Source organism: Conger conger, chromosome 1 (assembly GCF_963514075.1).
Source record: "Conger conger chromosome 1, fConCon1.1, whole genome shotgun sequence".
In the NCBI taxonomy this organism is placed as follows: domain Eukaryota; kingdom Metazoa; phylum Chordata; class Actinopteri; order Anguilliformes; family Congridae; genus Conger; species Conger conger.
The window spans coordinates 76,612,649-76,638,444 of NC_083760.1; the positions used below are offsets into that span (position 1 = coordinate 76,612,649).

The 25,796-nt window shown below is 46.1% G+C and overlaps 1 protein-coding gene across 2 annotated transcripts; it reads left to right on the plus strand.

Moving 5' to 3' along the window:
- The first annotated feature begins 526 nt into the window (after window positions 1-526).
- snx27b (sorting nexin 27b) lies at window positions 527-24,723 on the plus strand. Of its 2 annotated transcripts, none has more exons than XM_061259270.1 (13): window positions 527-1,066; window positions 10,248-10,479; window positions 11,963-12,155; window positions 12,786-12,850; window positions 13,490-13,594; window positions 14,424-14,502; window positions 15,192-15,355; window positions 15,578-15,667; window positions 15,793-15,942; window positions 16,359-16,487; window positions 16,591-16,650; window positions 16,792-16,854; window positions 20,767-24,723. In XM_061259270.1, the coding sequence occupies exons 1-13, from the start codon at window positions 744-746 to the stop codon at window positions 20,809-20,811; spliced, it is 1,698 nt and encodes a 565-aa protein (XP_061115254.1). In that variant the 5' UTR covers window positions 527-743; the 3' UTR covers window positions 20,812-24,723. The 2 variants fall into 2 exon arrangements, with proteins under 2 accessions (XP_061115254.1, XP_061115253.1); XM_061259269.1 differs by having other exon boundaries at window positions 530-1,066; window positions 16,792-16,840.
- The last annotated feature ends 1,073 nt before the right edge of the window (window positions 24,724-25,796 follow it).

Sequence of the window (25,796 nt, forward strand, 5' to 3'; positions counted from 1 at the left end):
AGATATCACAGATTTTCATTATGTAATTCATTTGAATTCATGTTGTACAACCACAGAGGAAATGTGTTGAAAGAGTGTGTGAATGCTGTGATAATCGGCCAGTCAGGCAAAATGGGTTTGAGTATTGTGCTTGGGTTTGAGGAAAACCATCACATTCTTGGACCTGTCTCATTGTCCTTTACCATGGAACCCAAGCACAATATGTTGCTTACATGCTGAATTGTACCGTTCAGCATTTTTACTGACATTGGTTCAAAACTGCTCAGTAGGAGTAGCCATCATATTATTTTTAAGATTTTAAAAAGGCCTGGCAATGGTTATGCAGTGTGGGCAACTGTTTAACAAATAAGATTATTTTCATATCAAACCCCCTATGAAGTGAAAAGATATTAGAACTGTCAATTTGGCTGGGCGAACACACATGCGCACATGTACGCGCATTAAATGACTACATGTTCCGCTAGGCTCTAGGTTACGCTGGCTGAATTCACTGAGAGCCTTACAAATTACAGATCGGGTAAGCTGCGCGCGTACTGAAGGAAGGGAATCATCCAAATGAGTTACAGATCAGGCGCAGCATGACGTTCTCAAATATTGTTATGACGGAAGAGGAGATGCTACTGGGCGCCTCGTGATGGTGGGGCGGTCTCGAGCAGCATCGGTTTCTCTCGTCTCCGTCTAGCGTATTTAGCAAATGTTGTACTGAAGTGTTGGAGACCCGAGTGAGAGGGGAAAATTAAAACATGGCGGACATAGAAGGAGATGAAATTCGGTCGGCAGCACCATCGCTGCTCCACACATCATCGCGAAACGGCTCCGGTGTTGGTTCGGCAGTCGGTACCGGAGGCCAAACGGCGACCACGGTGACGTCAGGCCCTCGACTGGTTCGGATCGTTAAGTCTGATTCTGGTTATGGTTTCAACGTTCGGGGACAAGTTAGTGAAGGGGGGCAGCTTCGAAGCATCAACGGAGAATTGTATGCCCCCCTCCAACACGTCAGTGCCGTTTTACCGGGAGGAGCAGCGGACAGAGCTGGTATCTCAAAGGGAGACCGAATCTTAGAAGTGTAAGTTTGTTTGCTGACTCCTCAGCGTAGCTATGTGGTTCGCTTGCGTTTAGCTTCCCACACTAGCTAACGTTATTTACTCATTGCTAACTTGTTAGCTTGCTTGTCGTCTAGCGTCACTGACTGGTGACCCCATAGACTGTCTAGCAATATTAGCTCTAGCTAGTTAACTTAGCTAAGTGTTAGATTAAGTTGGACTAAATACACAGTCATCAAAACTGTATGATTCCCACGTCCGCTTACCTTTTTGCATGTGTAACTATAACGTTAGACAGACCGCTAGAACCTGTGCATTGGCATTTACGCTTAGCTAGCTAATAACAGTTCCCTAGCTAGTACGTAACCAAGACACTGTCCAGTAATCAGCTAACATGTGCTAGCTAGCAACTAACGTTACAGATATACAGCGACACGGATTGACTTGTTTCTTGAAATTGAAAATAATTGACCAGTTGGTTGTGCTTGCGGAAACTTTAACTTAACTAACGTTAGCGAGCTGGGTAACTTAGCTAGTTGGCTTAACATAGAATGACACACGAGTTGGCTATCAAGGTGGAGAAAGGACAGAATGTTAATTCAGAATGCTGGTGTATTTTGCCAACCATCTAACGTTAACGTTCTGCTTCTCTTGTCAACATGTCTAATGCTTACTTGTCAGGCAGGTTTTAATCCAAAAATGGTCATGCAACAGTCATATCACAATGTGGACATTGTTGTCTTTCAAGATGAATTGCAAATGTGATGTCTGATGTGATTGCCATCTAACATCAATGACATTGTAGCTAGTAATGTTAAGATAGTTAGTGATAGCTATAACGTTAGTCTACTTCCTTGATATCAGAGAACGTTAGACAACTAACTAGATAACGACCATGCTATGGCATATACGTTACCTGTGATCTTACCAAACAATTTGACGATCATGTGCTTGCACCTTATAACTTGCCTGCATTGTGCATTGCTAGCTTGATGTCAGTGGACGGGGTGTAATGCCTTACACACACCAACACAGATAACGTTAACATACTCTAGCTAGCTAACGTTAACTTAAACGTACCCAGTGAATATACATGAAAGTTAGCTAGCTAGCTCTAACATAATTGCTTTTCACCGTGTTGTGCTACGCTGAGCTGACAGGCTTTATATCGAACTCCTTCTTTATAGGCTTGTATGACACAACGCATTGTTTGTTTTATTATGTGGGTTAGCTAATAAGATGTGCATTCTTAAATGCATGTGCAATCTCTTTTTTCGTACCTAGGGTGCAATGAAATGACAACAGAATTAGTATAATATTATTATATTAGCCATCTGTCGACGCTGCCTGTGCCAATACATGCTCATTTCCAAAGTAGCTAGCTAGTATTGCGACCATAGATTAGAAACGATAGATTTCGGTTTAGGTTACGGCATTTGAAGATTGAAATGTGTTTGTGTGTGGCATCTGCAATATCTAGCTAGCCAACTAGCAGTAGAATAGCTGGTTCATTTTTATGAAAGGCCATCAGTGTGTGTGTTCATTGCAAAGTCTAGTCACATACACAACACACAGCTCTCTCACTCATGCGCGGTAAGCTTTCCCTCGGTTGCAAGCCGTTGTTGTCCTTAAAGATGATTACGCTAAAATGTAACTTAGCTGTTCAATAATGTCCGTCTGTGTGTATCTTGACTGTGTGTATAGCCTGTACGCCTCTGGACAGTGACACAATCTGTGGACTCCAGTACATATACATTTGAAATTAAACAATGTAATGTAAGGTTAAAATTCAGACTACAAGCTTTAATTTGAGGATGTTCTCAATATTAGGAATCAGCTCTTTTTATACATAGCCCCCCTGTTTAAGGGGGCCAAAACTAATTGGACTGTTGGCTGCTCAGTTGTTCCTTGGCCAGCTGTGTGTCATTGCATCCTCAGTTCACAAGAAAGCGAACAAAAAGCCTAGAGTTGATTCTAGGAGTGCCTTTAGCATGTGCTGTCTGTTGCTGTTGTCTTTCAACATGGGGGCCAATGAAGTTGCAGTGCCCCTAAGCAGGATAGTGTGCGGCATAAATCGATCAGAGACGTTGGGTGTGTCCAAATCAACTGTTTTGTTCAGTGTCCAAGGTCCCATATTGTACACCTAATAAAGGTAACTTTTAAAAGGTAACTACCCTATATTTACCAGCCCTCTGCTGACCCACTCAATATTTTGTTGCTCAACTGAAACTGCGCGACTAAATGGAAAAGGTTCTTATTGTGTAAGCTCTGCAGCAGAAAAAAAAAAACGGTTTCTGTTTTACTTCGAGTCTTGGACCTTGCATTACAAGTGTCATAAAACAATGACAACAAACATTCACAGTATTATTTTATTATTGCGAGTTGACGTATTTTGGCAAAAATAGTGGACGCAGGTGAATTATTACAAAGCACAGTTTTTGAAATGTCCTGCCTTCCAAAGATGCAGCTAGCTCAACCTGGTAGCCTGAAATATTTTCCCCTCTGAAGTATTTCAACAGAAGTGATCATTTCATGACTGTTCTTTTATATAATTTTTTCCGGGGGGGGGGCATGCCCCTGGCCGGGCCCCCCCAGAGGGGTGCAGTTCTTCAACCTTGCCAGTATTCAAACTAAACATTTTGACTAGTTCAAGTTTGCCACAGTGCCCGTACGCTAGCAATGCAAGCTGGCAATGCAAGTTAGATGTACAGCATTTGACATTACAGTTTGAAATGAACCTCTAAAAGTTCAGTCGGCAATGTGTGATGCCATCGCTGTGTTGGCAGTGTCAGGGCAAGAAATACTTTTAAATAGGATGCAGCTGATTTTCCTGGCAGAATATAAAATGTGCAAAACCAAATTGTATGTGTCATACAAACGGCCCGCTGACTTGACCATCTAATAAAAGTAATGTGCTTATTTACAGCTGCTGTTGTTTCCCCACTGACTGAGGATTCCCCTCATTGTTCATTTCACGTTACAGTTGATGTTTGTGTCGAAATGCCTGGTGTGTTACATCAACAAATTGTATTTATGAGCGTCACGACTGAAACTGCACACTACTCACTATATATGTATGATATTATTCAGCATACGTCAGGTGGCTTTAGTAAAAAGTCAAATGGACTTTCGGACATACTGTACATTTCAGACGCTGCCACTTTAAACACGGTGTGCGTTGAAGATTAAATTACATTTTATTTAGCAGACGCTTTTACCCAAAGTGTCGTACAAAACAGATGGCAGCTTGTTGTGTCTTTGTGTAAGAAAGATTTCAAATTTAAATACATCCATTGATTTTAATTATGTTCCGGCTAAGCATAGTTAAAGGTAATACCTGCATTTAAATTGTTCTCCTCTTTCCCCCCTTTGGTTTGAACACCACACTCCTGGTTCCTTGGGTCATGACCTAGCGCCATGCATTGTGGGATACTTGTGCCTGTGCCACTTGTGTCCAGTGTTCGCATGCTACGATATTTCACAGAATGCAGTGTGACATCCTACTAGTTTTTGCACACTCTTTTATGCAGCTGTGGTTTCGAAGATGTTAATACTGTTTCGACACACTAAATAGTAATCTAGTATGCACAGCCCTGGTCTACTGGTTTTTGGTTCAGTCATTGAACCTAAGGCAGGGGTCGGCAACCGCGGTCCTGGAGAGCCGCAGGGTGTTCTGATGACAACAAACGTCAGCATACCTCGCGGCTCTCCAAGACCAGGGTTGCCTACCTGCCCTAACACGTCCACACACCTTGTTATCAAGGCCTTAATTGGCTGCTGATGGGAAGTAAACCTCAAATACCTGCAGACACTGCGACCCTCCAGGACTGGCTTTTGGTGGCCCTGGTTTAGGTAGTCACGTGGTTGTGATAATCTGATGCCTACAGTGCCCCATGGGGATTTGGATGGTAATGCAATTTGAAATCCTTTCAGGCCAAATGACCTAAATAAACTGGTGTCCCTAATTATAAGGCACAAATGGCTGTGGCTGGTGCTTATTTTTAAAAGGGCATTTCAGCCAAAATTCAAGGCATCCAAGGAAATGGCTGCAAGGTCACCATGCAATTCAAGACCTCGTATTGGCTTTAGGACTACAGCGTTTTCAGCTTCTAACTTTCTGAAGAATGAAAGAAGGGAAGCAAGCACATTTGATTATTGTCATTATTTTAATTAGCCCACATTAAATCTGAGGTTAATTTAAGGAAAAGGAGCGTCACTTGCTTTGTGTAACTCTCAGGCAGTGTAAAGGTCGGGGGAAAGAGACATAAAGCGACAGATGAACAAGCATTTTGCATTTATAAGAGGGGGCGACACAGAGACGTGGCAAGGACAACAGACCAGGGATTTTAATACTGCAGATTTGCTGGGCTTCAGATTGTCTGTTAAATATTGCCATCTCTATCATTGTATGACTTCCTCCGGAAGTTTCTCTATACGGCATATCAACCAAAGGAGAATTATTTTCCTTGTTGCCAGGATATATTTTTTTTTCTTCGTTCAGAAAATGAGCACATCTTTAATTTGTGATGTCTGATATAAAGGAAAATGACTTGACTTAAAAAATATTAATACAAAACGTATTAAGGGACATATAATGCTCTTAATATTTGGCTTGATGGGGATTCATTGTCTGCGTGAGCGCATGGGCCACAGATAGATGTGGTAGACTGGCATCTATCCTTTGGGAATGATCCAGTGATGGGCAGATTGTGTTTTGGTGCAGCTAATGAAGGTTTCTAGGTTCAAATCATTAATGAGACACAGCTGTGGTACTTTTGAGCAAGTCTTTCGATGCATATCCTGTAGTGTCTCATTTCTTACCAAACTTTATGTCCTCGCAACCCAATTAACAGGCCACAAATACTCTCTGTCACATCCCTTAGTAAATGTAAAGTATGTTTTTAAATATGTAGTGAAAACTGATTGTATCTAGCATAGTCAATGTAACTTGTTAAATCCAGCTATGACCAGCTTGAAATACCAGCTACCAGCTCTTTCAGAACATACCTTGAGCTGTTTTTTTCAGCATGGAAGTGTATAATATGGTGGTGTACCAGTCTATACCTGGTGTGACCAGTGTATAACATTGTTCCATGTGTAAAGTTAACAGATGACTTGCATCTGCCCCTCTCCCAAGATGCACTTTGGGTACCTAGTATAAATGTGTGGCAGATGCTGCAAAAACAAATTCACTCGTACTGCTGTCAACACTTAAGAGTGTGTGTCTTTGTCACTTGCGTCTTTCAAATGCTTCAAAGCTTTAAGGTTGTGTTGTTTTCCCCGAATGTTACCTGAAATCTTCCGCCATTGTCCTAGAGATGGAGGTGGATGCCCGTATCTTTACTCTCCTTTGTTGCTCTCCTTATATGCAGACAACATTAGCGGCAACTTTTGTCACTTTTTGTCCTCTTGGGGTTTGTGCTTTTCTGCTTCTATGAGAAGCCCCGACCAAAATGGCATCGTAATCCAGCCCTGTGGAGTGTGAATGGTTGCGTAGTTTGCCAGAGCAGCAGAAATAATGTAGCGGCTGTGGGCTGCAGTTGCTTGCAGTAAGCGTGTGGTGTTTAGGCCCCAAATGAAAGGGAGCAAAGGGCTGCTGTCCCCACGGTCCTGTCTGCATGTGGATGGATTGTGCTTCTGAACACCCTGCCCACAGCAGCCTGGCCAACACACCCGCTCCTCAATCAATACTCTCTCTCTCAGCACTCTCACCAGAGACCGGCTCTCCACTTCTCTACCCACACTGGCCATGAGACTGCCCACACAGCCTCACAGTGGAGACACACGCACACACACACACACACACACACACACACACACCCTCATACACTCTGTCTCTCACTCACACACGCACACGCATACATACACACACACACACGCACCCTCATACACTCTGTCTCTCACACACACACACACACACGCACCCTCATACACTCTGTCTCTCACTCACTCACACACACACACACACACACACACACACACACACTCTCTCTCTCTCACACACAAATGCACTGCCACTCATACACTCTCTCTCTCACACACACACACACACACACACTCTCTCTCTCACACACACAAATGCACTGCCACTCATACACTCTCTCTCTCTCACACACACACACACACACGCTCTCTCTCTCACACACACAAATGCACTGCCACTCATACACTCTCTCTCTCTCACACACACACACACACACGCTCTCTCTCTCACACACACAAATGCACTGCCACTCATACACTCTCTCTCTCTCACACACACTCTCTCTCTCTCTCACACACAAATGCTCTCGCTTTCTTTCTCGCTCCCTCAGTGAGTTGCGCAAACATGCACCCACGCGCAAACACACAAATGACTCCTCCACCAGTAAATGTTGTTCTCATGTCTTGTCCAAGTGTCTCTGAAGAGATGGGCTTCAGAGAATCACACAAACTGTATAAGTTGGTCACATTGTTTTAACATGATAAAATACTGAGCATCTGCCAGTCTTTCCTTTACAAAAGTGTGTGTTTGTTGCCCTGTGCCTTTTTGTACTCTGATCTGTGAATATCATAAGCTAGGCCTCGCCCCCCCCCTTCCACACACTCCAAAACAATAAATGTGTTTGTTGCGTGTGAATTTGGGAGAGAAGGAACAGGCGCTGTACACTGTAAGGTCACAGAGAGGAGCCACAAAGAATCACTGTGTGCACTTCAGGTTTTGACATTACATAAAATGCATGTCTGTGCATATTTATCTTGCCTGAGAATGGCATTCTGTAAAACATTAGCTAGCCTTGTAAATTACAGTAAGAGGAAGGGAATGTATTTAAAACTCCAATATTGTACACCTTTCCAGTGTTCTATTATAGGTCCTGATATCCGTAAGATGGAGATTGTGTGGTTTTAAGTACTCATCTCTCTCCTGTTATCAGTGTATCTTTGTGATGTCATAACTTCACGAAAGTCCAAACGGCTTGTTTAAATACACATTTTCTTCATACAGATTGTGTGGATTTATTTGTGGATTGTGCCTTTTGATGCTTTCGCATTGTTTTTCTAGCACTTTCAACTCATTATAATCATAGAGCAAGGGAAATGTCGTCTGCGGAAAGCCTTTCTTTCCTTTTCTGTATTTATATTCTACATTTGTTCACTTGCTGTGAATAACTGGCCTGGTATTGGTTTCCTCATTCATTTTCCTTTAAATCACTTGCACTCAGTGAGCACTTTATTAGGTATTTATTTAACTTATTTTTTCGACTTCTACTGCTGTAGCCTATCCACTTAGAGTTATGATGCGTTGTGTGGTTAGAGATGCTCTTCTGCATGCCTCTGTTGTAATGTGCGGTTATTTGCGTTACCGTCACCTTCCTGACAGCTTCGCGTTTGAATTTCTGTCTACAGAACTGCTGCTTACTGGATTTCTTAAATTTTGTGCACCATTCTTTGCAAACTCTAGGGACTAGTGTGCATGATCACTTGAATCACATTTTGTCCCCATTCTGATGATAGATGGTAGATGATGAAAGATGTTACTGAACATTAATTGAAGCTTGTGACCCATATCTACATGATTTTATGCATGCCACACAATTGGCTGATTAGATAATCGCATGAATAAGTAGTTGTAATAAAGTAAAAACAAAGTGCTCGGTGAGTGTATGTTCTACATTTGTTGATTTGCTGACTAAATCTTGTATGGGTGAATAATTTGGCTAATTCCCAGGGCCCCATTGTTCACCATCTGTAGTGTGGCACCCAAAGTCTAGATGGCCAGTTCTCCTCTCTGTCTTTTTTTTTTCTTTTTCTTTTCCATTTATATAATGAATTCGATTGTCATTAGATCGGCATGTGTTGCACGTGGGCATGATCTGCTTTGGGAAGGTGTAACTCCTGCATCACTCCTGGTATTGCAGAGCCAGAACCGGTCTTCCACATGGCTGTGTCACCATTGCCCTGGGAATGACTCCCTCCACAGGATTATCTCATTAGGCTGACCTGACTGCTTTTTATCCCTGTTTTCCCTGCATCTCTCTCTCTCTCTCTCTCTCTCTCTCTCTCTCGATCTCTCTCTCTCGATGTTTCTGTCTTTCTCTCTCTCGGTTTCTCTTTCTCTCTCGATGTTTCTGTCTTTCTCTCTCTCGGTTTCTCTTTGTCTCTCTCTCTCTCCTCTCTCTCTCTCGATGTTTCTGTCTTTCTCTCTCTCTCTCTCTCTCTCTCTCTCTCTCTCTTTCTCTTTGTCTCTCCTCCCTCCCTGCAAATACGTGCTTGCCCTTTGCCCCCCCCATTATTCCTCCTCTCTGATGCCTCACCAGGCCCATATGTCCAGACATGCCCTCTCCATTCAGAAGAGTTTGTGGTTACCCTGTTGAAGTCTTCATTGACCCCTCATATTCATCCATTTATTGCGCATTAGCTGCTCACCAATATGAAATGGGGTCAAGTCATTGAAAATGCCCTCTAATGTGGAGTCATTAGACATTTTCACTCAAACCATTAGACTTGTCCTCAGAGGAGTGATTTCTTCCAATGCCTCCAAAGAGTGTTTTAGTTAGTCTGGGGCAACATACATCTTTCTGACTTATGGCGTTAAGGAAGGTGCAAATTTACTGAAGCACTTTGCTCAAGGTTCGAAATACAGTGTGCGCTTATCTGTGCTGCTGTGTCTGTGTGTGTCTGCGCGTGTCTGCGTGTGTCTGTGTCTGTGCGTGTCTGTGTGTGTCTGCGCGTGTCTGCGTGTGTCTGTGTCTGTGCGTGTCTGCGCGTGTCTGTGCGTGTCTGTGCGTGTCTGCGCGTGTCTGCGCGTGTCTGTGTCTGTGCGTGTTTGTGCGTGTCTGTGCATGTCTGTGCATGTCTGCGCGTGTCTGTGCGTGTCTGTGTCTGTGCGTGTCTGCGCGTGTCTGTGTATCTGTGTCTGCACGCGTCTGCGAGCGTCTGCGCGTGTCTGCGCGTGGTGTGTCTGTGTGTGTCTGTGTGTGTCTGTGTGTGTCTGTGCGTGTCTGTGCGTGTCTGTGCGTGTCTGTGCGTGTCTGTGCGTGTCTGTGTCTGTGCGTGTCTGTGCGTGTCTGTGCGTGTCTGCCCGTGTCTGCCGTGTCTGTGTGTGTCTGTGTGTGTCTGTGTGTGTCTGTGTGTGTCTGTGCGTGTCTGTGCGTGTCTGTGCGTGTCTGCGGCTGTGTTTTTGAGTCTGTGCATCACTGCGGGTTCCTGCGCTCTCTCTCTCAGGAACGGGGTGAATGTGGAAGGGGCCACACACAAGCAGGTGGTGGACCTGATCCGGGCCGGGGAGAGGGAGCTGGTCCTGGCCGTGCTCTCCGTGCCCCAGCCCGAGGCCGACAGCCTGGACCCCGGGGACGACGGCAGCACCCAGTCCTGCTACGACTACAGCGACAAGCAGGCCGTGCCCATCTCGGTGCCCACCTACAAGCACGTGGAGCAGAACGCCGAGAAGTTCGTGGTGAGTGGCGCCCTTCCCAGCTCGGCGCTTAGCACTCTGCCGCCTTGGACTCTCAGCAATTCCAGGCCTCCTGAACATCATCCTCATTCCAGAGATGAGTTACGTAATTGCAGCGTTGGAAGTAAATGATTAATTTTAAATATGACTGGGGGAAAACTGAAAGCTCTCATGCCATAAAAACTGCACCCGAGGCGCTCTACATTGCTGACCTATGACAACATAAAGATCTTGGACACTGATGAAATGTTCCTGAACCACACTGCTGGTGTAAAAATAGCGGCTTTCTTTATCCGAGATAAGCATGTCCAGCGGAAATATACTTCCCTCCTCCATCAGTAAGAGAAAGCTGGCTGTGCTGCTTCTTGTTCAGCTGTGTGGAGTGACGCTCTCTGCCTGTTTGTGCAGGTGTATAATGTGTGGAGTGACTCTGCCTGTTTGTGCAGGTGTATAATGTGTGGAGTGACTCTGCCTGTTTGTGCAGGTGTATAATGTGTGGAGTGATGCTCTCTGCCTGTTTGTGCAGGTGTATAATGTGTGGAGTGACGCTCTCTGCCTGTTTGTGCAGGTGTATAATGTGTGGAGTGACTCTGCCTGTTTGTGCAGGTGTATAATGTGTGGAGTGACGCTCTCTGCCTGTTTGTGCAGGTGTATAATGTGTGGAGTGACACTCTCTGCCTGTTTGTGCAGGTGTATAATGTGTGGAGTGACTCTGCCTGTTTGTGCAGGTGTATAATGTGTGGAGTGACTCTGCCTGTTTGTGCAGGTGTATAATGTGTGGAGTGACGCTCTCTGCCTGTTTGTGCAGGTGTATAATGTGTGGAGTGACTCTGCCTGTTTGTGCAGGTGTATAATGTGTGGAGTGACGCTCTCTGCCTGTTTGTGCAGGTGTATAATGTGTGGAGTGATGCTCTCTGCCTGTTTGTGCAGGTGTATAATGTGCAGAGTGATGCTCTCTGCCTGTTTGTGCAGGTGTATAATGTGTGGAGTGATGCTCTCTGCCTGTTTGTGGAGGTGTATAATGTGCAGAGTGATGCTCTCTGCCTGTTTGTGCAGGTGTATAACGTGTGGAGTGATGCTCTCTGCCTGTTTGTCCAGGTGTATAATGTGTGGAGTGACTCTGCCTGTTTGTGCAGGTGTATAATGTGTGGAGTGACTCTGCCTGTTTGTGCAGGTGTATAATGTGTGGAGTGACTCTGCCTGTTTGTGCAGGTGTATAATGTGTGGAGTGACTCTGCCTGTTTGTGCAGGTGTATAATGTCTGGAGTGACTCTGCCTGTTTGTGCAGGTGTATAATGTGTGGAGTGACTCTGCCTGTTTGTGCAGGTGTATAATGTGTGGAGTGACTCTGCCTGTTTGTGCAGGTGTATAATGTCTGGAGTGACTCTGCCTGTTTGTGCAGGTGTATAATATGTGGAGTGACGCTCTCTGCCTGTTTGTCCAGGTGTATAATGTGTGGAGTGACGCTCTCTGCCTGTTTGTCCAGGTGTATAACGTGTACATGGCAGGAAGGCAGCTATGCTCCAAGCGCTACCGCGAGTTTGCCATCCTGCACCAGAACCTGAAGCGCGAGTTCGCCAACTTCACCTTCCCCAAGCTGCCGGGGAAGTGGCCCTTCTCCCTGTCTGAGCAGCAGCTGGACGCCCGCCGCAGGGGCCTGGAGGAGTACCTGGAGAAAGGTGACTGAGTGGGGCTGAAGAGAGGAGAGAGGGGTACAGTAGAGAGGGGGAGAGGGGTATTGTAGAGAGGAGAGGGGGGGAGAGGGGTACAGGAGAGTAGAGGAGGAGGAGCGGGGTACTGTAGATACACTCCTGGAGAGTAGAGGCGGAGGAGAGGGGTACTGTAGATACACTCCTGGAGAGTAGAGGCGGAGGAGAGGGGTACTGTAGATATACTCCTGGAGAGTAGAGGAGGAGGAGCGGGGTACTGTAGATACACTCCTGGAGAGTAGAGGCGGAGGAGAGGGGTACTGTAGATATACTCCTGGAGAGTAGAGGCGGAGGAGAGGGGTACTGTAGATACACTCCTGGAGAGTAGAGGCGGAGGAGAGGGGTACTGTAGATATACTCCTGGAGAGTAGAGGCGGAGGAGCGGGGTACTGTAGACTGACGCAGATCGCTGCGGGGTCTGAGGGACTGAAAGGGAGGAGTGCACGGGCAGAAAGCGGGACCCAGAAGCAGATGTGACAGGAATGTGAGAGTATTGGAGCTGGTAATGGTACAATAGCCAAGCCGAAGGGTGCGGAGTTCAGGGAATTGCTTGGATTGTGGCGTCATCTTTCGTTAATGGCTTTCCATCTCTCTTGCCAGTGTGTTCGGTGAGGGTGATTGGGGAGAGTGACATCATGCAGGAGTTCCTTTCTGAATCCGATGAGGTAAGCAGCCAGTGTCCTGTGTGTACCCAACAGCTTAATGCATTTTGTGCCGTTTTCTCTGTAGCTTGCAGGGAATGTGTACTGTATGCATGCCATGCAGGCCTGCCATTTTCTTTTGCCTGTTTCCCCCTGCTCTGTCTGTCTGTTTCCCCCTGCTCTGTCTGCCTGTTTTCCCCTGCTCTGTCTGTCTGTTTCCCCCTGCTCTGTCTGCCTGTTTCCCCCTGCTCTGTCTGTCTGTTTCCCCCTGCTCTGTCTGCCTGTTTCCCCCTGCTCTGTCTGCCTGTTTCCCCCTGGTCTGCCTGCCTGTTTCCCCCTGCTCTCTGCCTGTTTCCCCCCAGCTCTCTCTGTCTGTTTCCCTTGTATACCTGTACTTGTATGCCTGTGTAAGTTCTTAAGAATCTACATGCCTTTTTTATTTTATGTTTTTCTTCCTGTGCCTGTTTCTCAGTATGGGATCGTCTGTGTCTTTCTTTGTTTAGCTCCATAGCTCCGTTTCTCATTGCCTTGCCATCCACGTCCTGTGTGTGTGTATGTGTGTGTTTAGCCTTCACGAGTGTCCCTAAGGCTGCCCCCGCATCCGTTTGTGCCGCTGAGTCACAATCCCCCCCCCTCTCCTCCCCCCCACCCCCTGATTTCCAGAACTATAACGGCGTATCAGACGTGGAGCTGAGGATAGCCCTGCCCGACAAGACCACCATCACCGTCAGAGTGCGCAAGAACTGCACCACCGACCAGGTCTACCAGGTACCCCAGCACACTCCCTCCTCCAATCCAGCGAGGCCAGAGGCACTGGGGCAGCTGGGATTTGTAGGCAGGGATACGCTGCACTTCGAATGCATTTCAGCATTTCATGTGCAATATGGCTTTTGTGTAATATAGATTCTTGTTTATACTCCGCCATCTTGATGGTAGATGCTTTGGAAGGTATTTTATGTTCAGTTCTTTTTTTTCTTGTCCATCCCTCTTTTTAGCCATGGCTAAGCATTGAATCATCCGATCCCTTGGCGCAGTTGCAAAGAGCAGCCAGTAGATGGCGCATGGTTAATGTTATCGATTTCTCTTCTCCCCATTGATCTAAATACGTGCTGTGGATTACCAACGCAGACGTGGTCTAAGATTAGAGCCCACTCTCTATTATGGCCGCAGTTAACACTGGCAAAGTGTTTGTGTTTGTAATTGGCTCTGACTTTTCACTTAATGGCGTCATAATTCCAGGAATTGTACATTATTGATGTGCGATTATTGTTGTCGTAAAAATGCAGTTCATTCCTAATGGTGGCCATTTTAATTCGCCCTTCGATCATTGCAGTGCTGCGTGATAGCATTTGGCTTCCTTCCTCACACGTGTGCTGTGGAGGTAATCCTCATAGATAACACAGGCCTTGTCAGGCGGTGGGGTTATTGGCAATTGATGCTTACTTCATTAGACTGAACGTTTACAACAGTGCAGCCAGTTTTATAGCTTGGATATTTGTACCGTTCTGGCCTGTTTAAACATTGTAAATTCTCTCTCACTCTCTCTCTCACCCTTTCTCTGTCTCACTCACTCTTTCTCACTTTCTCTCACTCTCAGGCAGTGGTTATGAAGGTTGGGATGGACAGCATCACGGCCAGTTACTTTGCTCTGTTTGAAGTCATAAACCACTCCTTCGGTAAGTGTGTGCCTGCGTTTGTGTGTGCGTGTGTGTGTGTATACAAGGGGTTTTCTGTATGAGTGTTTAATAGATGTTTTCCATGTATTAACTCTGACGTTGACCGTGTTTGTGTGCATGGCTTGGAGCCTCCAGTGATGTCACAAAGAGCAGGTGTAAGCTGTGCTTTTGTGGTTCTCTCTACACTGCAGTGTTCTTATAGGGAGACTACGCTCCCGATGTATCAGTGCATCTCTCTCTCTCTCTCTCTCTCTCTCTCTCTCTCTCTCTCTCTCTCTCTCTCCCCCCCCTCCTGCGTCTGGGTTATGGTGCTGCATGTTGAATTATGCAAGCCTCTTTTGTTAAGCTAATCTTCTTACTACTCTAGTGCAGAGCATTATGTTTGGGCGGAGTGTATATGTGCGTTTGTGTGTATGTGTGTGAGTGCACTTTGGTTTTGATATGGAAGAGGCCGTCGTCTCGATGGGAACTTGGGAAAGCGACAGAGCAGCGCCTTGCTTCCTTTCTGTGGGCACAGTGTCAGACTTCCTCTTCACCCTCCCCTCTGTCTCCTGTTCTGAACTAAAACCAGACCGGGGGACTAAAATTCAACGAGGACTAAAATTGAATGCTTGTGAGCTGGCAGTAATTGTGTGTACCCCCACTCCTCTGTGCATCCTCACGCCTCCCCACTCCTCCCCGTGTCTCAGTGCGCAAGCTGGCCCCCAACGAGTTCCCCCACAAACTGTATGTGCAGAACTACACCTCAGCCGTCCCGGGCACCTGCCTCACACTGCGCAAGTGGCTCTTCACCACCGAGGAGGAGATCCTGCTCAACGACAACGAGCTGGCCGTCAACTACTGCTTCCACCAGGTGTGTGTGCGCTTCTCTCTCTCTCTCTCTCTCTCTCTCTCTCTCTCTCTCTCTCTCTCACACACTCAGTCTCGCTCTCTCTCACTCTTTTTCCTGAGTGCTGTTGGATGCTGTTGGATGCTGTTGGATGCTGTTGGATGCTGTTGGGTGCAGTTGGGTGCAGTTGGGTGCAGTTGGGTGCTGTTGGGTGCCTGGCTCTGAGCTCCCCTCTGTCTCCCCCAGGCGCTGGACGATGTGAAGAAGGGCTTCATCAAGGCGGAAGAGAAGTCCTACCAGCTGCAGAAACTGGCTGAGCAGCGCAAGATGGCCATGGTCAGTTTCCTTTTGTCCGCACACCTGCCCCTGTTCTTACGTCTGCGTCTTTACAGCACTCTCTCCCTCTCTCTGTCCCCTCTCCCTCTCCCTCTCTCCTCTCCCTGGCTCTTGCCCTCCCTCAGTACTTGAGCATGCTGCGCTCTTGTGAGGGCTACAACGAGATCATCTTCCCCCACTGCTCCTGTGACTCGAGACGCAAGGGCCACGTGATCACAGCCATCAGCATCCGGCACTTCAAACTGCACGCCTGCACCGAGGAGGGCACGCTGGAGGTGAGAGAGGGAGAGGGGGAGAGGGGGAGGGAGAGAGGGAGAGAGGGAGAGTGGGAGAGTGGGAGAGAGGGAGAGAGGGAGAGAGGGAGAGTGGGAGAGTGGGAGAGTGGGAGAGTGGGAGAGTGGGAGAGTGGGGGAGTGGGGGAGAGAGTGGGAGAGAGTGAGCATGAGGGGAAGAGTAGCACTGGAGGTAGAGATACTGAGAGTGGGGGGGCAATGGAGCACTGGGGAGAGAAGACTAGAGGGGAGGATAGCCCAGAGGTGGGATGAAGAGTGAGAGAAATAAAGAGCCTCTTGTGAAAAATGTAGGAAGATTGACAAACACACTCTCCCTCTCTCTCTCTCTCTCCTTCTCCCTCTCTCCCGCTCCCTCTCTTTCTCCTCTCTCTCTCCCTCTCTCCCTCCCTCCCTCTCAGAACCAGGTGATTGCCTTTGAATGGGGGGAGATGCAGCGCTGGGACACGGATGAAGAAGGGATGGCGTTCTGCTTTGAGTACGCCCGCGGGGAGAAGAAGCCCCGCTGGGTGAAGATCTTCACCCCTTATGTGAGTCTAATGGAGGGCAGGAGGGCTGCACATCTGCCCGTTTGTGCTGTACCAGACTTAAATACATCTCTCTCTCTCTGACTTTCATACCATCCTCGCCCAGTTCAACTACATGCACGAGTGTTTCGAGCGCGTCTTCTGCGAACTCAAGTGGAGGAAAGAGGTGAGCCGTCACATGGTGTTACCTTTGGTACACACAGCTGTGTAACGTGCCGTCCTGTTTTTCGAAAATGGGTACGGGTGATGTCTTCTGTTCTGTTTAATTGATTTATTTTTGTGTTCCCCCCCCCCCTCCGTCTGTCAGGTTGAAGATGAGGCCACAGACAAGGACAACAGGAACTGCAGCAAAGATGGTATGTGTAGTAAGGTAAGGCTTTGCCAGCCTCAGTGACAGACTCAAACATGGCGCCTCTTGCTGGTGGGTGTCTGTCACTGCAGTTGAGGTCTGTGCTTTCATGTGCGTTGGCACAGTGTGAGATTATATTGCACTGTGTAATCTTTGGGTATGTTCTTGTACGTACCTTCATGTCTTTTGCTGCAAAGTATTGCTGTAAAGTCCTGGATTATATTGAATTAGTATGGAGTATCTCCATTCAAAACTGAATTTAGTCCAGGCTTAATCTACAGCTGTGAAACTACTCCCATTACTTTTTAAAAGTACGGGGGTGATCTTCTGGCATCCGGGGTGTGCATCTCTTTTAGCTGCAGCGCAGGTCCTGCATCAGTGCACCTGTTTGTCACTGGCTGTTGCCACTTCTGCAACTATACAGAATACTCACGTCTGATTGGCTGGGAGGGACGTGTTGCTTTTCCTTATTGGCCTGGCTATGAAGCGTCAAAAGCAGCTGAATCACGGTTCTAAGCGAATGTACAATAAAAACGTAAAACAATGAGCAATTATTTTCTTTTTTGTCGAAAATTGTCGGCAAGCCAACTGTTGCGATGTCATACTTTCAGCACGCCCTTCACCCTGGAGCCGCAGCCAGCTCGAGCGCGGCCCGCTTGTCGTCCGGGGACGACTGCAGAGCCGCGGATCGTAGTTTCATTTAGTGCAACCCGATGTTTCGCTCACATTTTATTAAAATGGGGTTTTCCAGTTTTGTCGGTTTTCACGTATTATTATACAAATATCAACACATTGTTAATGACAGGAAAAAGTGGTTGCCAAGGGAGACTGCCACGGGTCGAGAAATGGTTGTCAGTCGCCTAAATCCGGTTGCCGAGGGAAACTGGGTGGCTGTTCAAGTTGAGCCCTGAGTCAGATCCGGAGAATAAATCGGCACAGAGGCTCTTTTCAGTCCTCAGAAGCAAACATCTGTGGTTGCCAGGCGCCCCGAAAAACAGGGACATCGAGCAGAAATGTAGGCGGCTGTTTCGGCAAACGGATTGACTGCGAGACTCAAGTGTAATTCTCACAGAGCCAACGTTTCGACTGCGTGGCGGTTCAATAAGGAATGGCGTTATGACTTTGGTTTATGTGCCATCCTGCTTCTCAAATAGGCTGAGCGTGTTAAATACACATTTGGCGATCTCCGCGATAACACAAAGCTGTGAATTGTAATCTTACGTGCCCTAAAATTAAGAGCCTTGTCTGTTTTCGTGATAATGAACGGGGGCCACACACGAGTGTGAGCCGTCGTCTTCCCACACCGACTGAGTTAGAATGGACTGATGAACAGGGAGAGGCTGTTAATCAGCAGGCTGTGCATTGGTAGGCTGTTAATGTGCTCTTTTGTGTCTGTAGCACAGTGGTAGGTGGAATATCTGGATGTTTGAGACTGGATTTGTGTCTTTAGCTCAGTAGCAGGTAGAATTTCTGAATGTTTGAGACTGGCTTGATGACCAGCTCTGTAGCAGGTAGAATATCTGCATATTCGGGTCTGGCTTTGTGTTTGTAGCACAGTGGTTGGTAGAATATCCGCTTGTTTGAGGCTGTCTTTCTGTAGCTCAGCAGCGGGTAGAATATGTGGATGTCTGTAGTATATCTCTCTGTCTGTAGCACAGCAGACACGTGAAATCCATGTGTATTTGCCTGGCTGTGTGAGAGAACTGCAGAGCACATCTCCTCCTTTTGAATGTTCCCAGTGTGTCTGACTGCAGACAGCCAGAGTCTGCCGCTTGCCTGGGCTCCTGCAGCTGAATTTTAATGAGACTGCAGTGGCTGGCCCCACCTGAAATAGATCAGTATGGCTGTGTGTTGCAGTGTTGTTGTGGTGATGTAGATCAGTATGGCTGTGTGTTGCGGTGTTGTTGTGGTGATGTAGATCAGTATGGCTGTGTGTTGCGGTGTTGTTGTGGTGATGTAGATCAGTATGGCTGTGTGTTGTTGTGGTGATGTAGATCAGTATGGCTGGGTGTTGCAGTGTTGTTGTGGTGATGTAGATCAGTATGGCTGGGTGTTGCAATGTTGTTGTGGTGATGTAGATCAGTATGGCTGTGTGTTGTTGTGGTGATGTAGATCAGTATGGCTGTGTTTTGTTGTGGTGATGTAGATCAGTATGGCTGGGTGTTGCAGTGTTGTTGTGGTGATGTAGATCAGTATGGCTGTGTGTTGTTGTGGTGATGTAGATCAGTATGGCTGTGTGTTGTTGTGGAGATGTAGATCAGTATGGCTGTGTGTTGCAGTGTTGTTGTGGTGATGTAGATCAGTATGGCTGTGTGTTGTTGTGGTGATGTAGATCAGTATGGCTGTGTGTTGCAGTGTTGTTGTGGTGATGTAGATCAGTATGGCTGTGTGTTGTTGTGGTGATGTAGATCAGTATGGCTGTGTGTTGTTGTGGTGATGTGGGTCAGTACGGCTGTGTGTTGCGGTGTTGTTGTGGTGATGTAGATCAGTATGGCTGTGTGTTGTTGTGGTGATGTAGATCAGTATGGCTGTGTGTTGTTGTGGTGATGTAGATCAGTATGGCTGTGTGTTGTTGTGGTGATGTAGATCAGTATGGCTGTGTGTTGTTGTGGTGATGTAGATCAGTATGGCTGTGTGTTGTTGTGGTGATGTAGATCAGTATGGCTGTGTGTTGTTGTGGTGATGTAGATCAGTACGGCTGTGTGTTGCAGTGTTGTTGTGGTGATGTAGATCAGTACGGCTGTGTGTTGCAGTGTTGTTGTGGTGATGTAGATCAGTATGGCTGTGTGTTGTTGTGGTGATGTAGATCAGTACGGCTGTGTGTTGCAGTGTTGTTGTGGTGATGTAGATCAGTATGGCTGTTTGTTGTTGTGGTGAAGTAGATCAGTACGGCTGTGTGTTGCAGTGCTGTTGGGGGGAGAGCGGTGGTGATGAACGCCTGTATAGTAACCCCCTGTGGTTACGGACACCATTGTTGCTGCGCTGTACTGTTTGTCTCCTGTTTTAATGCAACTGAGATGGGCTGAACGGCCTCTTCTACTCATTCTACTGTTCTGTGAATAGGCAAATAGCCACGTTTGAGGTTGGCGTCATATGTTATTGTGTGCATGATGTGCAATGATGTCATGTTCAGGTTTATAGTTGGTTGTATGTGCAATCTGTAGGATGTGTAATTTAGTGTTTGTATCTAGGTGTACAGCGTATTGAAATGTGCATAGCGATATGTGCAGCGTGTCATTGAGAGCGTTGCATTTCAGCATGTTATTGGGTGTGCAGTGTGTGAGTCTGGGGCGGCACGGATGGTGCAGTGGGTAGCACTGCCGCCTCACAGCAAGGAGGTCCTGGGTTCGAATCCCCGTCGGCCAGGGCCTCTCTGTGCGGAGTTTGCATGGTCTCCCCGTGTCTGCGTGGGTTTCCTCCGGGTACTCCGGTTTCCTCCCACAGTCCAAAGACATGCATGTTTGGCTGATTAGAGAGTCTAAATTGCCCGTAGGCATGAGTGTGTGAGTGAATGGTGTGTGTGCCCTGCGATAGACTGGCGACCTGTCCAGGGAGTATTCCTGCCTTTCGCTCAATGTATGCTGGGATAGGCTCCAGCCCCCCTGCGACCCTGATCAGGATAAGCGGGTTCAGATAATGGATGGATGGATGGATGTGTGAGTCTGTGTTGAATGTGTTGAGTCTGTGTTGAATGTGTTGAGTCTGTGTTGAATGTGTTGAGTCTATGTTTAATGTGTTGAATCTGTGTTGAATGTGAGTCTGTGGCGTGCTGTTGAGCGTGTATTGTTGAGAATGTGCTGAATGTTGTGTTGTGTTGTGTTGTTGAGAATGTGCTGAATGTTGTGTTGTGTTGTTGAGAATGTGCTGAATGTCGTGTTGTTGAGTGTGTAATTGTGTGATGGTGCAGTGTCCTGAGCCCTGTCTCTGTTTCAGAATATCTTCCAGCTGTTGAGACACAGAAGGGATGGCGGCACCTAGGGGGCGAGATCGTCACCTCCTAAAATTCAGCAACGCCTCGCCACACAGCCTCACCAGGCACTCTCCAGCCCGCTACTGACAACCTACTGAACTGAAAACCACACACACACAGACCACACACTCAACAAGGAAACAAACCCAGAGATCCTACTCGTCAGAAGATAAATGAAGGAAGTAAATGTTGTGTAAAGGTTTAAAATGAATAAATAATAGTTAACGCGTTAGAATCCTCCATACATCACATCACTTCATGGGGTGGGTGACACACGATTGACGGTACTGGTTGAAGTGACGGATCAGAGCTGTGTGATTGGTCGAGGAAGTGGACGTCTGCGACACTACTGGACAATGAGAATGGGGAAGGGGGGGAGATGAAAAGCAAACGGCCACATGATTGGCTGTGCAGATGGACACCCGCAGTGCCATTGGTTGGGGAGGGCGCTCTGTGATACGATTGGTCTGGACCGATGCTTAGATGTGCCTCATGTTCTGAACCAGAAGGAGAAAGAGGAGAACAAGGTGAGATGTGTGCAGGAAAAGAGCTCTTGGTGCGGACACATCGCAAAGCAAATGCAGCAGCCGAGAAGAGAAAGGACTTCATTTCCCAGAAGGCAGAGGATTTCTGTGTTTTGGAGTGAAAGGCAAAATGGCCAAAACTGAAATGCGAGGAGGAGACACAGAAGGGGCTGAGAAGGGGAAAATGAACTAATCTCATTCTGAAACCATCACGTGGAAAAACAGTCATTGGGGAGGGTGTGGTACATTTGCTGTGATCTTAATCCATCTCAGAGAGAACTAAAGGAAAGAAAAACATGAACAAAGAATGAGAGAGACATGGCTCATGTCTGGATGAACAGTCCAGTGAAGGACACCGAAGGACAATGCGTGTTGGTTTGAGATGGGAGAGCAACAATGGGTCTGCCCAGCACTGTGCTGTCAGTACTCGCCCATAGAGAATACAGGGTAGCATTTATACACCTTTTATTTTTTTAAAAGCAATTGCTAAAACATTTTTTTAAATCTCGTGGCACATTTTTCAGGCATTTAATGAAAAACAAATGAAAATGAAAAACGTGACGGTGTCTAATTTCAATCGGATCATTGCGCTAAACCATGCTCCAAAACACCAATTAACGTTTTTGCAGTTAATACCTGTAAAGGACAACTGTACACTTTTCAAGGAAGTTGGTATGAGCCATGTTTACAAAAATGCAAAAAAAGACATCTTTGACAGTACATTATGTTTGAATTATACGTTTGTGTCTAAGGCTGTTCAATTTTGATATGTATTGTTCTAGTACTGTGTAGCCATGTAAAATGTATTGCTCTACAAGGCAGAGATTTGAACGCAATTTGGATTTCATCTTTGTCCGGTCTTGAAAAATGAACCAGTTGATTCAAAGCGAGTGTTTTAGCAATTGTAAATGAAACTACGATTGGAGAAGCAGCGATTCCTCCGGCGCCCAACAGGGGGCCCCGCTTTACTGCGCTAAAGATGTTTATAGAGCTATTTAAGGCAAGTCTTGGTTTAATGGCCGCCACTCCGTTGAATGAAGCAGTCGACTGACAGGGCCTGCATGCACTGTGTCATCTTAACTGCTGGGGAGTCGTGCAGGAGGGTTTAGTGTGCATGCATGCGTGCATGTGAGTGCGCTCCATAAAGGATGCTCCATTGAGCAGCTGAACAGAGGATGGGGGGGGGGGGGGTATCTGGACAGTCGAGCTAGTAGTTTGATCCGGCTGACTTCACAAATCTCCTACTTTCTGTAGCTGTGAAGGAAATGAAACCAGGCTTAATTATCTGGTCTGTTGCACAAGAACTCTGTATATAAAATGGAAGCTAAACTGTCGGACACTACATCATTCAGGTACAGAACGTTGCTGGTTGAGCACTTGCGTATTTTGCTATTTAAATATTTTGAATTTGATAATGTCAGGGCGCCAACTCTGAGCTGGTTCTGAAGTGGTGATCAGGACAGGGACCCAGTGTAGGGGCAGGGTTGGCTGATCGCAGTGCGGTACAGTCTCGGGGCAGCTTTGGCCGGGTTTGTCTGCAGGTGTGTGCACAGGTGTGTGTGTGTGTGTGTGTGTGCGCGCACGCGCACGCGCAGGAGTGTGCAGGTGTATGTGTGTGCGTGCGTGTGCACATGTGAGTGTGTGTGTGCAGGTGTGTGTGGGTGCACAGGTGTGTGTGTGTGCAGGTGTGTGTGTGTGTGTGTGTGCGCACATGCGTGTGTGTGTGTGTGAATACGTGGGTGTGCACCTCACTGCTCAGAGGTCGGAGGGTCTGTGCTTTCTTGCCTGGCCAGTATGTATTCTCCAGATTCAAGAGTCCAGCTGAACCACAGGTCACATTGACTTGATTAACTTCCATGATTATCCATCTCACCATTTTTCCAGACTTAAAAAAAAGAAAAGGAATTAAAAAAAGAAAAAAAAATGCTAACTTGATGCCGTTTTCCGCCTGTATGTAGCCTTATTGCTATTAAAAGCAAGCTCCGTTTCCCAATGCTGATTTTTCTGGGCAGTAGCCTCCCTTTCCTGCAGTCTTGTGTAGAACTGTGTATTGCTGTACGATTTCATCACATGCTTTATTGCCATATCAGTTGGAGGTATCATGAGAGTGGTGCAGTGTTAGTCTTCATATGTCATTGTTTTGTGAGCATCTGAGTTGACGGCCGGTGTTCATAAATGTGTGTTTGTGTATTACAATGTTCCCCAGTTGTGGTCCTGGGGATCCACTGGGCATGTTGGTTTTTGTTGCAGTTTGTGAAGGACGTTTATGGGATGTGTTTGCAGATTTTAAAAAAAAAAAAAGAAAGAAAAAAAAAGTATTTATGCAACTTGATTTTGTACAACAGTGTCCTTTCAACAATTTAGTATTACATATGTGTTCAGCTTCATTTGGATTATTTTGTTGTCCAGTTCATTGTAAAATGGCCAAGAATGGAAAAAATAGTTTGGATCTATTGAGAAATGTACAAGTATTTCCAATGGGCAACTTGTACACAACAACTGTCTCTAAATGCACAAATCTAACAGCGTACATTTTATTTATATGAAAAAAAAAAAAAAAAAAACTCTAATTTCCAGAAGTGACTGTAAAACCTTGGCTATTTTGTTTTAAGTCATCATACCCTAGAGTTGGAAGCACTGTACCGTACCGTACCAGAATGTAACTCAAAATAGGATTCAATTGGTTCAGCTAATTCTGTTTTTGTTTATCAAATCTGACAGTAACTTGAGGACTTAATTGGCAAACTTTTATAGAGTTGGCATTGAAAGTCACTGGAAAATCAAGTGCTGTTAAATGAATGTTACTAAACACAATGACGCTATAACAATGAGGGCTTTCGTTCAACTTCAGTTCTGTAGGTTCTGAAAAGTTTCCGTTTGCTGATATATCATGCCTTAGTGTTATTCTGTATCTCATTTATTTCATTTGAGTGTTATACTGTATATCATTTATTTCATTTGAGTGTTATACTGTATATCATTTATTTCATTTGTTATATTTCTCTCCATCAGTCTCTTCTTGCTTGTGCTTTTTCTCTTTCTGACTGAAATCACCAACTCTTAATTTATTTGAGTAAGATATTAAAAGTAGAAAATCTCTTAATGTACAGTATTTTCACCAGTTTGTTGGTTTTTAGATAAACTTGTAAAATGTCAAACAAAGGCTAAAGGACACAAAACTAGAGGGCAAAAACAGCAGTGTTTCATTTTGGTTAACTGCAGAATAAAATTCATAAAACAGGCATTTGGGGAAAAAAAAGAAAACAAAAATAAGAACCTAACCACTGGGGAAAAAGCTGAACAAAACAAAGCTGAAAGAAATGTTTGGTAATGTCAATTAGTGTAATAAATTGTAACATATTCTTTTAAATAAATTGTTTTATTGATGCAAATCTCTATTGGTCTCTGTCTCTTGATTATTTTACTTATGTTTTGCATCATTTAAGCTTTATTTTTGTACATCAGCAGGACCTGGGCTCAATTCAGTCAATTGTAGTTTAGTAACTTCAGTCATTGTACTATGGATGAATGTGTGTTTAACGTCATTTACGACTTTAATGTTACCTAAATGTTCGACAGCCCAACATAGATTACACTACCATGGTTATATTTTTGAAATGAGCATTTGTTCCCTTATTTTGCAGGTCTTGTGGCATGAGTCCTGACAACAGCATTGATTTGATTGTTATTTAGCCTCTCTCTAACATGAGTGGCCTTGTGCTGACCATGTGCAAAAGTATCTGCTAAATGTCCAAATTGCAGATTGTATTTGTACAGGTCTAGTTAATTCTCCTGTTTTTATATTGTGTGGGCGCAAGAGTACAAGTATGCGTTTGCACTCACATGTCCATTTAGGACAGTGAGCACCATCCACATCATTCATGTTCTGCTTGAGAGTGAAACCTTTTCCCGGGCTTTCCCCCCACACGGAAGACCTTTCTCCTCTAATGAGCCCTGGTGCTGGATCGAAGCCTCCGCTCGAGAAGAGGGACCGACGGGCTTTAAATCAAACGAACCGCGGCCCAGCACGCGCCGAACAACATGGCCCCGTATGTAGAGGGGTGGTCATCAATCAGCCGGCATGCTGTTTTTACAGATCTGCAGGGCGGTCGCTCTTCACCCGTAATGAAGTATTGATGGGAGCGTGTGGGATCGTCGTTGTGTGGTACGTTTCTGTGGAGAGGCGCGGGCTGCCGGCCCTGGTTCAGAGGGGCGTGTGAGGATACGTTTGTTTACGCCCAGAGGTCACCAACCCTGGTCCTGGAGAGCCACTGGGTCTGCTGGTTTTTGTTTTCACCTTAAAATCAGCACCCTGTTGAGACCCAGGTAACCAGGTGAGGTGAGTTAGCTGTGTAATCATCTGCTCTAATTGATAAATTAAGTGCAGAGTAACAGCGAAAACCAGCAGACCCAGTAGCTCTCCAGGACCAGGGTTGGTGACCATCGCAGGGTCATCCCAGGGCCACTTT